Consider the following 13,803-nt stretch of genomic DNA (forward strand, 5'->3'; position numbering starts at 1 on the left):
TATTCATTTATGCAAATAGTTCTAAGAATTACTTTTGTATCCGTTGAAATTGGGAAAAGATCAGAGAATTAATTTTACAATTTTCCATGAATGGATTATCTAAAATAATTTTATTAAGTTTCGAATATCCGTTGCATCGATATTAAATCTTGGAAATGTAAATAATTCGTTGATCACAGACGAGATACAATTTACGTTAAACAAAATTAGCGCGTATGAGCGATAGCTATAAATTGTATTGTGCTTTGGATATTTTGTATTACTTGGCACGTCCTGTGCTTTCAATGAAATAATTTAAAAAAAGTTATACAGCCGAGAGCGGCATAATTTTAAATGTCGGCGCAGTATGAGCACAATATAGCTCTGCATGCTCTGCACCGATGTATGTAAATAAGTCGAATTTCTATCACAGCGTCGTGTGTTGAGGAATAGTACAACTCAGGTCTCAGGTTTCACTCACAAGATTTGAAGTTCTTTCTCACTATTGCTCAATGACTCTAGTCACTCATTTCCTCTCTGATAGTAGAATAATGTCATGTGCTTTATTTACGACATAAAAAAAAATCGAGTAATTCGTGTTTGATATAATTTTATTGTCAGGCGCTAATTATTATTGCGTGCTTAAGATTTGACGTTACAAATTATTTTCATAAAAGATTGTGTCGTAATGCCTGATCGTAACCCGCTAGTGTATGTACTCTTTCACCCATGAGCGGTTCGTTCGTTTTTTAAATGATTCTATCGTTAATTAAGAAAGTTGAATTACAAGCACGATTCTAAATATATATGTGACTTTTTTCTATAAAATATAAAGCACCTGTGCGAAGTTTTCATTGTACATATACCTCAACATGTTTCAACGGCAAGTATTTAACCTATATCAACCGGTGTATTTATGGAATTGATTAAAAACATAGACATGATTTATGGATATTTCAGTTGTAAAGTTTTATGTCTAATGCCAAACATACAATCACGCTACAAGAGCGTACTATCTAAGCAAGAAGCAATAGAGAGGAAGAATTTGTTGTTTGAAGAGGAGCAGAAGAAACAGAGAAATGCAGTAGGAAGAATTGAAAAAATTGAAGTCAAATATAAATCCCCTATAGAAGATGTAGTTCTCATAATGAACAAATGTTTATCCACCCCTGCTGATTGTGCAAAACATATATCCGAAGGTGTTTCCAAAGTATCTGCCCTAGCCTTAGTGGACGGACTACCATGGGACATGAATAGGCCTTTAACATCAAAATGTGAATTGAAACTCCTAAATTTACTTAGCCCAGAGAACAAAATCGTTAACACAGCTTTCTGGAGAACCTGTTCTTTCATTTTGGGTGCAGTAGTGGACACAGCATTCAAACCAGATGTAAAAGTCCATTTGCATAGTTTTCCAGTACCTATTATAAAGTCTGGTAGTTTTATCTACGATGTGCATCTCGAATTGGATGATTGGAAACCCACGGATCAGGAAATGCGTGCATTTTCTGCTCAGTACATGAAACTTGTGAACCAAGCATTGCCTATAGAAAGGATAGACACTACAGAAAGCATTGCGCTTGATATATTTCAAGAAAATCCAATCAAATCAGAACAAATACCAGACATCGCGAAATCTAATAATAACAAAGTCAGTTTGTACAGGATCGGACAACACATAGACATTAGCAAAGGACCTATGGTAGGAAATAGTTCGTTAATAGGTCGATGTACGATCGCTGCTATTCACAAAGTACCGAATAAAGAGAATTTGTATAGATTTCAAGGGGTAGCCCTTCCCCAAGGGGTTCTTTTAAATCAGTTCGCATACGGTTTGTTAGTGAATCGCGCTAAAGAATTAAACACGACAGCGTGGTCGTTCTTGTCGGATGAGAGCAAAGATGAGGAAGAGAGCTATGTTGAGGTGTCTGTTAGAAACTAGTTTTTATAAACCAAATATATATAGTATTAATAAAAATGAATTTTCGACATAATTTTTACCCTTCATAATTCCTCGCTACCTATGTAAATCATTAAAATACACGTTGCATTTTAACAAAATGTTAATCATTATAGGTAAAATATTTTATTACTCTATCTATCGTTAAATATTTTACTACTAAATATATGCACTATATATATATATATAGCCACTATGTTAAAAATGTAAGACGTATAATTGTATAATTCCAATGTGCGTGTATATATCTGTATGTGTGTGATTACGGTCCTCTAATCGTATACAAATAAAGATTCACGATGCTTGACGCGCGCGTCGTGGAGAACGAAGTTCCCATACGAAATTACCGGCTAATCTGTTGGCTAACGATGCTGGGCAAGTGACGTTCATTCGTAAAAAAAGCTGTTGATATTTGCAAGTTTTCATCTCGCGAGCCTCAAACTCGTCCGATCTTAAAATCGATCGCACTTCGAGTGGAGCCAATTCCGGCGTGCACTTCAATTCGATATCGATCACTAGATCGAGGGTTGGCGCTTTATGGACCTGTTCTTCCGTTTCAACCGTTAAGTCCATCGTACTAACCGCCGCGTGAGTAAATTTGCTTTCGTACGCGTACTTGTTCATATTTCCATAATAAAAGAACTTGCCGCCGTATTCGCCGTAGCCGGAATAAGTGGACGCGGGTGGAGGTCTCAAAGGATCCGTCAATGGGATCTAAAGAGTAAAGTAGATACATTGACCGTGTTTTCGTGTTTTATCCCGCGCGTGCTAGTGCAACCTGGAACAGGAGGTTCTTCTCGTAATGCAAGTTTTCGAAGAAATGCTCGTTCACGCTGCCCACCAGACGCCGAAGCCGGAGATACATGAAGCGTTGCTCGTCCCTCCATGATTCTTCGTCGGCGTTTTTAGTGACATCCAAGCAGGTAAACCACGCTCTTTTTATCGTGTACCTCAGCTTCATGTTAACCGTCTCGCCGTGTCTGCTCGACATTACTTTGAAAGCCAATACTTGCCGGCCTTCCACCAGGCAGTCCAAAATATCTATGACTTTGCATCCAGAGATCAAGGAGGATCTATCGACATTTCATACGATTATTTATGCATTTACCGTAGCGTCGAATTTTCGGAATATCATTAACTTGTTCACTCTGCGCTCGGAAACTTTCTCGAAGAAGTTCATGAATCGCTTGCACAGGGACGTAAAGGCAGTTACATCCGCGTTCACGGTACAAAGTTCACGAATGCTGGACGTACGGTATTTCGCAGCTCGGGCAAGAATTTCGTTCAGCTTGTCGAGCAAACTGCCCGCGTAGAAGCAAAGTCTCGGGAACTTTTCCTGCTTGCCAGGAGGATGTGTGTACCTCCACGTGACCGCGCGTAACATTTTGTATTGCGCTTTGATCACCTCCGCCGTGTTGTAGGCTTTGTTACAAACCAACAGTTCGTGATCCACTTTCGCGTGTTTCATCGTATCTTCGATCCGCCTCATCAGACCTTCTATTCTCGCACCAGCCGTGAGAAACGCGCCGTTCAAAACTATCGAGGCGATCGTCGAACAATGTCTGATTAAAAAAACGTAACAAGTAGTTCATGTTTTAAATTAAACAGTATATATAAATGTTAGTTATAGAGTTGTGTACTCTAACATATCGAAGAATAAACGATGGTAGGTGGCAGAGTTTATTTATTAAATAGGATAACTGTATTTAACATAAATTACCTGGATACCAATCGCACGGACGTGGAAACGTCGTGTAAAGGCAATAGCCTAAGAACCATCTCCAGAACCTCGGGCGGGAGGGTATCCAACGCGTACCCATGATATCTGCGTTCAATCAACCTTTTCTCGAAATCCTTGCGCGTGTCCTCGAGCCGGTCGGGTTTGATAGGCACTTTCTGACGCTTGTTCGCATTCATTTAAAATAGAGGAACATTTAAAAAATATAATAAAAAAAGTTTCTTCGATATACACTGGTCGATGCTACTTTGTGCTTTTCGTGCTTCGTGACAATATAGAGCAGCTGTCTACGTTTATCACATTATTGTTTCACCTATATTTTCTACTAATTAAAAGTGCATCTTGGATAAAAATTTAAGAAAATTAAAAATCGTGATCAGGGCGAAACAAAACAAGCGATGCGTGGATTCATGGATATCGTTTTAATCGAGAGTTCTTCGATTCTCGTTTTACAATTGTACAGGGTGTCATAATTATATATATACTGTTATTTATTAGGTACAATGGAAAGTATAATAGTTATCGCTACTGTTATATCGAAAATAACGTGTTCAATTTCATCATGTGTATGTACATACTGATCGTAAATCAATCTGGGATTGAGATTGTCTTGTTGGGGAAAAAAAACGCATGGATCTTCGCCACGTCGCAAAGTAGAAACGATTATTTAAATCAATACATACATAGTTACAGTGTCTCTCGCGTGTACAATGATAGTTACAATCGTTAGGTACATTTCTCTCGTACTATAAAAGGACATCGTCGACAACGTTCCATTAGAAGCAACCTTCAATTTTTCAAACCCTGTTTCATTATCGAGCCTCAAATTAGAAAACTTATACAGAAAAGTTAACAGGCATGAAGAGCGTGAATTTTGTTTGATCCACGGGTAGATCTTCAGAACCGCACGGACTGATGCTGTCCAAAAGCGTCTGAATCGCGTTTTGATTACTCGGATGCTTCCGTTTAGTGTGTTCCCTTCTGTGTTTCAACTCTTTGAACGTTTTCCCGCATTGATCGCAGACGTACGGCCTCGCAGCTTCGTGGGACCTCATGTGGCCCTCGTAGTGACTTTTCCGTACGAATTTCTTGCCACACTGGCTGCAGCCAAATTGGAATCGGCCTTCGTGCGCCGCGACGTGCGAGCTCAACGTCCATTTCGTCTTGAAAGTCTTGGAACAGTAGTCGCAGCGTATTTTGGACGCTCCGGTTGCACTTTTACCAGATTGTTCCGGTCTTCGCGGTTTATTAAGGAGTAACATTTCCTCAAGTAAGAAATCGTCATCTTTGTCGTTCTTCTCTCCTTTCTCCAAAGCCGATTGAGCGTTCAATATATTTGCTGTATGCTGCTTCATGTGCTCTTGAAGGTCCTCTTCGTCCCGCGAACATGTCCCGCAAAAAACGCACACGTTCTTGCCCGGCACCTGTTTCAACAGAAAATAGTGCGATCAGTCTTATGTTAGAACAATTAAGGATGTATTGGCTATACAATCAATCCCAAAAGTTTATGCACTTTAGAAACGCATTTTTTAAAAANGAACAAAACTATGTTTGTTCTCTCGCGTTACTTTAAACATACCTTTTCGTGAGAACTCATATGAGCTTTAAGTTTAATCTCGCTAGCATATTTCTTCTTGCATTGCGAGCACGAATAAGATTTAGTTTCCCGGGAATCCTCAGTCCAAATCTGTCCGACAGTTACATTTTCAGTTTCCTTCTCGATCTGTTGTTTGTTCACGGCAACGAGGTGTTCGCAGTCGCATAATTTTTCTTTCCTTAACTCGTGGCGAGCGATGTGCCGTTTCAAGTCGTGCGCCCTGGAGAAGGCTCTCCCGTACCTGGCGCAGCCAGGAAAGGGACAGCCTTTGGTTTTGTCGTTTCTCGGACGAGGCGACTGCTTCGCATCTTTGGTATTGCAATCCTTACAGGATTTCTCGACTTTTTGACTAGTGACTGTAGTCAGCTGGGCTGACAGCGGTATCACGATGGAAATAGTTTCGTTGGTGCTCGGATTCACTATGGGCCCAACGTGAATAGCGGGTGGCGTCGCCAAGGATAAACCATTCTCGTTTCTGCTCATCCTTTGCAGAATCGATTAGTCGTTGAGAACTAGAATGCGAATAATTGCAATTAATATTCTTGTATAGAATTTGTAGTCTAGTGATAAGAAAGGATCTGAGACTTTAGAAACGCGATTTGTCAATTTTTCGTTCTTCACGCGTTCACAAATGAAATGGAGCGCAAAACGTGTTCAGCTGTTTTTAAGAATTTTGCTATAGAACGAATCGACATCGTAAAACGGTCCTACAGCGGTGCGAGAAAGCGTGAAGCTTTCTTCTGTTTTTAATTTCCACGTGGGCAAATGTTACACCGGACACCGAATAGTTAGACTGTCTCATATGTGTAACTCGCTTCGAAAACTATCATCAAAGTAAAATAAATTAATAAATAGTCAAGGTTCATATCAATATTCCCGTTTGTATCAGTTTCTAAAATTGTTCTCTGTGAACAAGTTCTAAGAAACGACTATAAACGTTCAGAACACGAACAACAAATTTCCTTTCTAACAGCATCGAGTTTAGTACTGTGTGCACAACAAAAGCAGCCATTTTGAAACGAATTCTCAACCTTTGAACGAATTAATGTTTCCATTCGTGATGATAAAAAAAATTAACCGTGAGTACTGAAGCAGTTCTTACCTGGTAAACCCGGTGTATTTCGATTCTTCGATCGCGTCTCTCTTTTCTGCGATACGTCAGAGGCCGTCTGAATGATTCATCCGGTTCATGCCACCCTCCCTTTGCACCCCTTGGAAAGGGTGAAACCCGGCCGACACGCGACTTTCATTTCTCTACCCAATCTCAGTATACAGTTCCTTATTTTATTTTACAAAGTGCAAGTGTTCCTGTCTAGTACGTTTGATTTAATTTATATTAAAAATCCTGACGCACGACTCGACGAATCTAACAATCACTGTGCAATTCTTTGCGTTACAGATTGCAACTCTGGTCAGGATATTTTACATCCGATAACCGTGGACTATCCGCATTCTCGTTTCAATGTCACGTAATTTGTATGCGACGAATGTGCCGCGCAATTAATTCTCTCGACTTTCTCGAGACGATTTGTCTTTCCAGTGAGCCACCCCACCCCCCGGGGAAAAATGCACAATGATTTTTTCGCGTCGTCGAAAGGAATCCGTTTCTCCCTTTCTCCGAATACCTCTCTCCTCTCGCGAGAGCACTCCTTAAACACCGCGGACGTGGATATCTTAGCCGCGGATGGGACCGACTCACTTTTCTCGACGCCCGATGAAAGTGTGCTACTACTGATCAGGAACGCGCCGCACTCTCCCTTGTTCGTTTCACGGACGCTCCTCGCGCATGTCAACCTTTGCCCGACGCTGATTACAGCCGGAGCATTGTCAAACTGTCTGATGTTCATACGAATGAAAAAGCTGGTTCATTGAAAATTATAATTAACCAACGGATTTTATAAAGTAGACAAAAGTGTACAGAATACGTGAAATTTCAATAACTGCATGCACAGCGTAACGATGAAGCGATGATCTTCTTAAATTGATAAGAGACATTTTTTTATTTTACATAACAGTCAGCAGGCTAATTATGAAAAGGATAAAAATAACGCTGTTGAAGATTGCGTGTAAGCAAACCTTCCCAACTTGATGCATGGTACATGCATATGCACGTGTATGTACACATGTTTTATGCAAGCATGCACCGATCTGTATCTAGAAGGGTTGTGCAAATCGATCCGGTGATCTCAGCCGCCTTCGCAAGGTAATTTCTATGTAGGCGCATCCGATACCGATAGCGATAAAACGAAATATTTGTTTGAATATCTAGAAAGCGTTTTCCTTCTTTTTATATCTAATATTCCATCGAATGCCAATAATACGTTGTATTATTTTTATCACTATCGATTGAGAATATTTATTGATAATATTTTTTATCATATAATTCATTCATTATCATTAATTCGTTGGGGTGTGAGACTGTCGTATTGTCAGAAGTTGCCTGGTCATACAGTTCAATGGAAACGGTATGCTCGCTATTAAATGGCACACCTTCAACTTCCCTTGAGATTACATCGAAGTTAATCAGCTAATGGCGCGGACATGAATGATCACTGTTAAAGAGTAACTTAGGGAAAGAATGACATTATCTTTATAAATATGAAAGAACTCGCGATTTTTTTTCAAAGGTACAAATGAATAAATGAGCTGAAAGAATTAATTAATTTCTACTAAAGATTGTATTAGGTGTACGTACAAATGCATTGTTTTGAACTCATTTGTACATCTGATACTTCATTATTTCAAGCATGAAAGTTAATGAGAAAGTTTCACGAGAACAAAATTTATGATTTAATCAGAAGAGAATACGCGGACACTGACAGCAACAGCGGCAGCAACAGCTGCGTTACATTAGCCGTCTAATATAATTACTGGCTGCTAATTGACGCGTGTGTCCGACTCTAATCAATTAATTAAACTAGATTCATTCATGTTTAATCTCCATATAATTTTTTTATTAAACGGAATCTTGGACAACGTTATTGCATGTAGAATAGTAATTAGTGTTCGTAGAAACTGATGCAGAAGTTTGTTTCTTGTAACTTCATTAAGTACTGACTGAGTATGCAGCCTTATTAGATTCCCATTGCAATTATGAAACATCTTCGATCTAAAGTCCTTTGGTTCCTTAAATCAATTATTCAGTCAATTATAATTATTTGAGTTAGAGTGTAAGGCGATACGAATAAAGATTTGCAATGTGTGTAAAACGATATGAGCAAAGATTTGTGAAAACCATTGAGTGGATATTATTCCATGTACAGGGAAGTAAATGGAACTCGATCAGAAGGATGCTCTCGTATGCTAAGTGCCACGTATTAAGCTAATTAATGGATGCGTCGGTACAATTTGTGTACTCTGGCTCTCTTAGTTACCTCAATGCACGCGTTCCACGGTAGATCGATACTTGGTATATCATAGGGGGTTGAAAGGGTAGCTGGAAATGCAATCGCTGTCACACGCACGATCATCGGGTTGCGTAACATCGAATCCCAGGGAAGTAACTTCGGTTTCCTTTACGAGAGTCATATAAATGCAGATACTTTCCATTCCCGTTTGGAAACATTTGCTATCGATAGAGGATCGTTGCATAGCCCCTGGCAAAATCGCAGAACTTGCCTTATATTTTCATTTATATTTATACATTTCTTGTTATTAGAATTCAAATTCTATGTCTATATCGTATATCTTTTTCTTTGTAAGATCGTATTTTATATTCTTTTTTAACAAACAATTATATGAATGAAAAGACGATTGGGGAAGAGCGGTACGAGTTTTAAAGGAAGAGACACATAGCAGAATTCAGAAAAAGACTAAGGATTGAAGATATTTTATACAATATATACGCATATGTACAGTCTATATCAATATTTACACAAATCTACATATGAATCAATAGATAAATTATAAGAGCAGCGTGTCGTCGTCGTTGTCCATAATATTCTTGATCCACTTCACATAAGACTGTATCCTGGTGTAGACGTCTGGATACCCAGGCCTGGCGCATCCCGATCCGAAAGAAGTGACCCCAGCCAATTGCCATACCCCGTCCGCTCGACGGCACTGCAACGGTCCTCCGGAATCGCCCTGTAAACGCGAATTTAACTGTGGCCTGAGATTTCAATGCTAATTTCACGATAATCTCATCCATCTGCAACCTTCTCGCAGAAGGTCAAATTATATTTATTCAGGAATTGCAAACGCTCTAATCTAGTTAAGTGGATTCTGTAGATTGATCAACAGTATCTGAATGTAAAATGATGAGGATCGGTAATGAACGAGATTTAATGCAAAATGACGGGGATTGGTAATAAGCAATTTTGCTGGAATAATCTAAATTGGAGTTTCATTTGATATCTTGATATTTTGCTGCATATCTCATGAAAAATGATGAACGTAAATGATAAGTAGAATTTTATATAAAATGACGAGGACAGTTTTCTTCGATTCGGAATTATCGTCGAAATATTTTGATGCTTTACCACGCAACTACCGGAAGAGCCGTCGGTGTTACCAGCACAGAGATGGCTGCTACGAATCGGTACCGATTTCCCATAAGCTTTCGTACACTTCTCAAGATCCAATAACGGCACAGAGGCTTCCAAAAGCGCGGTGGAAAGCGATTGAGTAGGTCCGTATCGACCCCAGCCAGATGTGGTGCATTGTCTATTCGCGAGCTCCTCTTCCGGTTCCGGTAAACAGATCGTCCGTACCATTTTCGACAAAGGAGCTGGTCTGGCTAGCTTCATCAACGCTGGAATATATTTAATTTTCTTTCTACTCGTTTTATTGGAGGAAGAACGTTTCTGAAGTCGATGTACCAATATCGTGCATGTAATTGTTGAACCTCTCGTGGAGGACGACTCGTTCAACAGGTAGTCGGGCCGAGCCGCGTCCACCGGAGTCCAATTCCCATTCTCCGACGACCGCCGTCCATAGTGCTCCAATTGGCAAATTGAAAAGATCGCTATGAAGATTAAATCAAGATCGATGAGTAATTAAGACAGAAAATTAATTCTACTAAAAAAGAAGAGTGAATTTATGAACTAATATACGGAAGTCCAACAATGAACCATGGATTGAATGCAATTATTTATTATTTATTATAAATTCATTGTTATAAATTATTTATGAAATGTAAGCCTGGAGAAACAACATACTTATGGATACAATGAGCTGCGGTGACGACCCAAGTGGGCTCGATGAGAACACCGCCGCACCAGTGCCCGATGAACCCCAATTTCGGGTGAAGAAGCTGCAGGGACACCTGCCAAGGCCAGGAGCCTCGTTTACTCGGTTTCCCGTTGAATATTCTGCCCACTTCCCTTCGTCCGTTCATGGAGGAAACAGTAGCGTTGAGGCCTTTCGGTATCGACCGTGGCTGCCTGTGCGATGCTGCTGGAGATCCACAGGCTGTTATTGAAAAATTCAAGTTTCCCACCTAGCTGACTTTTGTCGACAGTCAACAGATAGTTCAATGATTCCGACAATTTAAGATCAAATAAAATGTTAAGAAGATCGTAGATTTTTATGCACGAAGCTATTATGGATCAATTTAAAAAAAGAAGAAAATTGTGTTAATCTTTTAAGCATCATACTTTTTCTATTGATACTCCATATTATAAATGCATCAAATCCGCGGTCTGATGATAAACCCAGAAGAAATGCAAGACTTGTGGATTGAAGTTCTTGATTAGCGTTGGACGTACATACTCACAGGAATGAGTTTCCACGATTTTGAGGAGCGCGCAGTCGACCTCCGCGAGAACGAGAAGAAGTATCGCCAGTCCACAGCGAAGATTCATCTCCAGCGAAAAAGGTACACCATGCATACAACTGTCCTTCGCCAATATTATCTCGTACACTTCATATTCTTCCACCGTACACTCACAAAGAAAAGACGCTGGTTCAATTTTCGATGCTAAAATTCGATTTAGCCACTGGGAAATTTGAAACAGGCGCTCATGATTTAAGGGAAATTTGAGGGAAGGAAGATACAGCGGGAAGACCGAGTAACCTTCGACTGCTAACTCCTCCGTAAGAACTTACTCCGAAGAAAGTGATCGTTGACGATTGCCATCGAAGAAGGGGAATAGACTAACCCGCGATCACGGACGAATGGAAACTGGCATCTCTTTAAACAGAGGAATACCGCTCTCACTAACGAAAGTTATCTCTCCTCCTTCGTCTTCTCATTCCAATTAGAAACGTTACTTTTTGCTTCGTTGCTATTATGTTTCATACCTTCGTAAGGTAGCAAAAAGATCCTTGGCGTGATCGGCTTTTTCTTCAAGTTTAATTAAAGCTTAAAAAAGGGAAGCTTTTCAAATGAGAAAATATTATTATAAAAATAATATTAGAACTCAATGTAAACTTGAATTATCAATTTAGGATTGAAACTGAACTAAATTTCATATAGACAAGTTCCTTTAAGTCAATCGAGTTTATCGGAATAGATCTAGAAACCTAATTAGCATGTTAACCACATCCTATGTTACAGACAGCACTGTAACATATAATTCGTTATGAATCATTTAATCGCAGTTTCTCATAATTGTGCATCAATTTTTTTTTTGTTCTACACTGGATTAACTTGATAGACTACCTTGATTATTGATAGGCGTGTTAATTGCTCTCGGAGGCGGATCTCCTTTGAATTGCGTGTATAATACTGACTGTGAACAGTAATGATAGGAGCTACAGGTTGTTCAACGAAAAATTGATCGTCTTTACCAAATTCAAGCATTACATGTTGCATTTATTTGGAACATAGTGCAATTCTGTTCGTAAAATTAATTTAATAAGTCCTGAGATCTAAAAATCTTGAAAAGCTGGTACAAAATTCTGTGATAAGCAATTAAAAAAAGAAGTGTACATATTATATTTTATATAGAACTGATCCGACTATATAGATGACAATCATTAACGTGATTGCCGATGTTCGGACTTTTGGAACGGTCTGTAGATTTGTATCCAGGCCATTTCCACGGCAAGGAAAGTGAGGAGGAATGCAGCGTGACGCGACGTTAAGATAACTATTTTTTAAGTTCGCCGTGTCTAAATCATTGGAAACATTTTTTTTTACCACGGCAGAACATGACTTTTTTGCCGCGTACCCTGGAATTCGTTTACAGCGTAATAATCTCTGTTGCATATAAATTATAGGGGAAGCAAAATGAGATTTCCTCGTTCCTCTTTTTGGGCTGTAAAAGAAAGCCGAACGAGATTCTTTTCCGAGAAAGCAATTATTAACATCTGAGCAATTTTATGTTACTGCCTCCGCGAAGCGATACTTTTGCGGAATTAGCTCCGATCGTGAAAGCGAATACGGTTGGGTAAAATCGATGAAAGCGATCCTTTTGCCTTTTCCAAAACATGACCCTGATCACTGTCTTACATCCGAGTTTTCACGCGAATTATATTAGTCAATGGGTGAAGAAAAACACACGTTAGGATATCAGTTATTTATATTTTGATCAATTCATTTTGATACCAGTCTACAACGGTATATTCATATGTATTTATTTATTTATTTTTTCGTTATTGCAATCGATTGCTCTTTTCCTTAATCCATTCTAGTCGACGCTTGACTAGGAATCAAATTTATACAGCAATACGTCGCGAGTAAGCAAATCAGCCTAAATTCAGATCACCCAGGACTCGCAAATTCTCAATGTACATACATATTTAATAATAAATAGATTGCGAACCTTTATGCAAAATCCATTGGTAAATGAGTAATCTAATAGAAATCCATTTAACTCTTGCTGGAATATTATAAGTTTCCTTTGTATTTTATTTTATATCTTAGCTCGTGCAGTTGATTCGATTAACAAAAATTCGCAGTCCAGTATACAAGCGTGCTGGATGTGTAAAAAGACGGAATTAGATCGAATCCATTTAGTTAGATAAAACTTGCTACAAAGTACGTTATAAAATGTAATTGACAATACAATAATACATATATAGTCAATCAGAACGTCGTCTGGTAAAGCATTGAAAATTTGTTGCAACGATGTTGGACGATTGCAAATATCTCCTCCACGTTTCTATAATTAAAAACGTGGACAGTACTATGAGAACAAATTATTCGAAATTCCACTTAATAAAAGGAAACTCGTTTATTAAACTTTCGGTGGTTCACTGAAAATATTTGTGTTGCAATCATTCAGCATGTTTCCGACGCGTGCGTGTAGTATATTGAGCGATAAAAAAATTACTTCAGCAGTACGTCTTCGTGTTTCTCTTTATGAAAACGACGGATCCAGGATCTTTCTTTTACCAAGTTACATACAGTATAGAATTGATCGCGTGTACGGTGTGGGTGGAAAAACGAGTGTATTTACAATTATCGAAAGAGACATTATTTACAAGTCGAAAATGTCTAAACATTTGCGAGTGATTTTAATCCTTGTCAATCTCTAGAATCTAACAGACGATTTAAGAATGTATAGGCCATACACTTAAACAATGCTAGCATGTTGAATTTGTTATTATAGATTAAAAAGCTACCTGCAAAATTTTAAATCA

General features: G+C 38.9%; 4 protein-coding genes across 4 annotated transcripts; 1 reads left to right on the top strand and 3 right to left on the bottom strand.

Moving 5' to 3' along the window:
• Window positions 1–75: 75 nt before the first annotated feature.
• Window positions 76–1,973, top strand: mRpL39 (mitochondrial ribosomal protein L39). The gene is made up of 2 exons (XM_018037049.2): window positions 76–862; window positions 940–1,973. Exons 1-2 carry the CDS (start codon window positions 852–854, stop codon window positions 1,919–1,921), a joined length of 993 nt encoding a protein of 330 aa, XP_017892538.1. The 5' UTR covers window positions 76–851; the 3' UTR covers window positions 1,922–1,973.
• A 131-nt stretch (window positions 1,974–2,104) lies between these two features.
• On the bottom strand, window positions 2,105–3,993 carry LOC108632128 (uncharacterized). The gene is made up of 4 exons (XM_018036513.2): window positions 3,660–3,993; window positions 3,079–3,501; window positions 2,718–3,012; window positions 2,105–2,653 (listed from the first exon to the last, which is right to left on the bottom strand). Exons 1-4 carry the CDS (start codon window positions 3,854–3,856, stop codon window positions 2,234–2,236), a joined length of 1,335 nt encoding a protein of 444 aa, XP_017892002.1. The 5' UTR covers window positions 3,857–3,993; the 3' UTR covers window positions 2,105–2,233.
• A 91-nt stretch (window positions 3,994–4,084) lies between these two features.
• On the bottom strand, window positions 4,085–7,052 carry LOC108632360 (zinc finger protein 615). Its single transcript, XM_018036919.2, has 3 exons — window positions 6,377–7,052; window positions 5,257–5,786; window positions 4,085–5,101 (listed from the first exon to the last, which is right to left on the bottom strand). The coding sequence occupies exons 2-3, from the start codon at window positions 5,755–5,757 to the stop codon at window positions 4,514–4,516; spliced, it is 1,089 nt and encodes a 362-aa protein (XP_017892408.1). The 5' UTR covers window positions 5,758–5,786; window positions 6,377–7,052; the 3' UTR covers window positions 4,085–4,513.
• Window positions 7,053–9,100: 2,048 nt separating this feature from the next.
• LOC108629173 (chymotrypsin-like elastase family member 2A) lies at window positions 9,101–11,390 on the bottom strand. Its single transcript, XM_026815425.1, has 5 exons — window positions 10,991–11,390; window positions 10,434–10,671; window positions 10,095–10,240; window positions 9,756–10,027; window positions 9,101–9,360 (listed from the first exon to the last, which is right to left on the bottom strand). Exons 1-5 carry the CDS (start codon window positions 11,103–11,105, stop codon window positions 9,178–9,180), a joined length of 954 nt encoding a protein of 317 aa, XP_026671226.1. The 5' UTR covers window positions 11,106–11,390; the 3' UTR covers window positions 9,101–9,177.
• Window positions 11,391–13,803: the final 2,413 nt, after the last annotated feature.

This window comes from Ceratina calcarata, unplaced genomic scaffold (assembly GCF_001652005.2).
Source record: "Ceratina calcarata isolate Rehan_Ccalc_2016 unplaced genomic scaffold, ASM165200v1 scaffold1, whole genome shotgun sequence".
Lineage (NCBI taxonomy): Eukaryota > Metazoa > Arthropoda > Insecta > Hymenoptera > Apidae > Ceratina > Ceratina calcarata.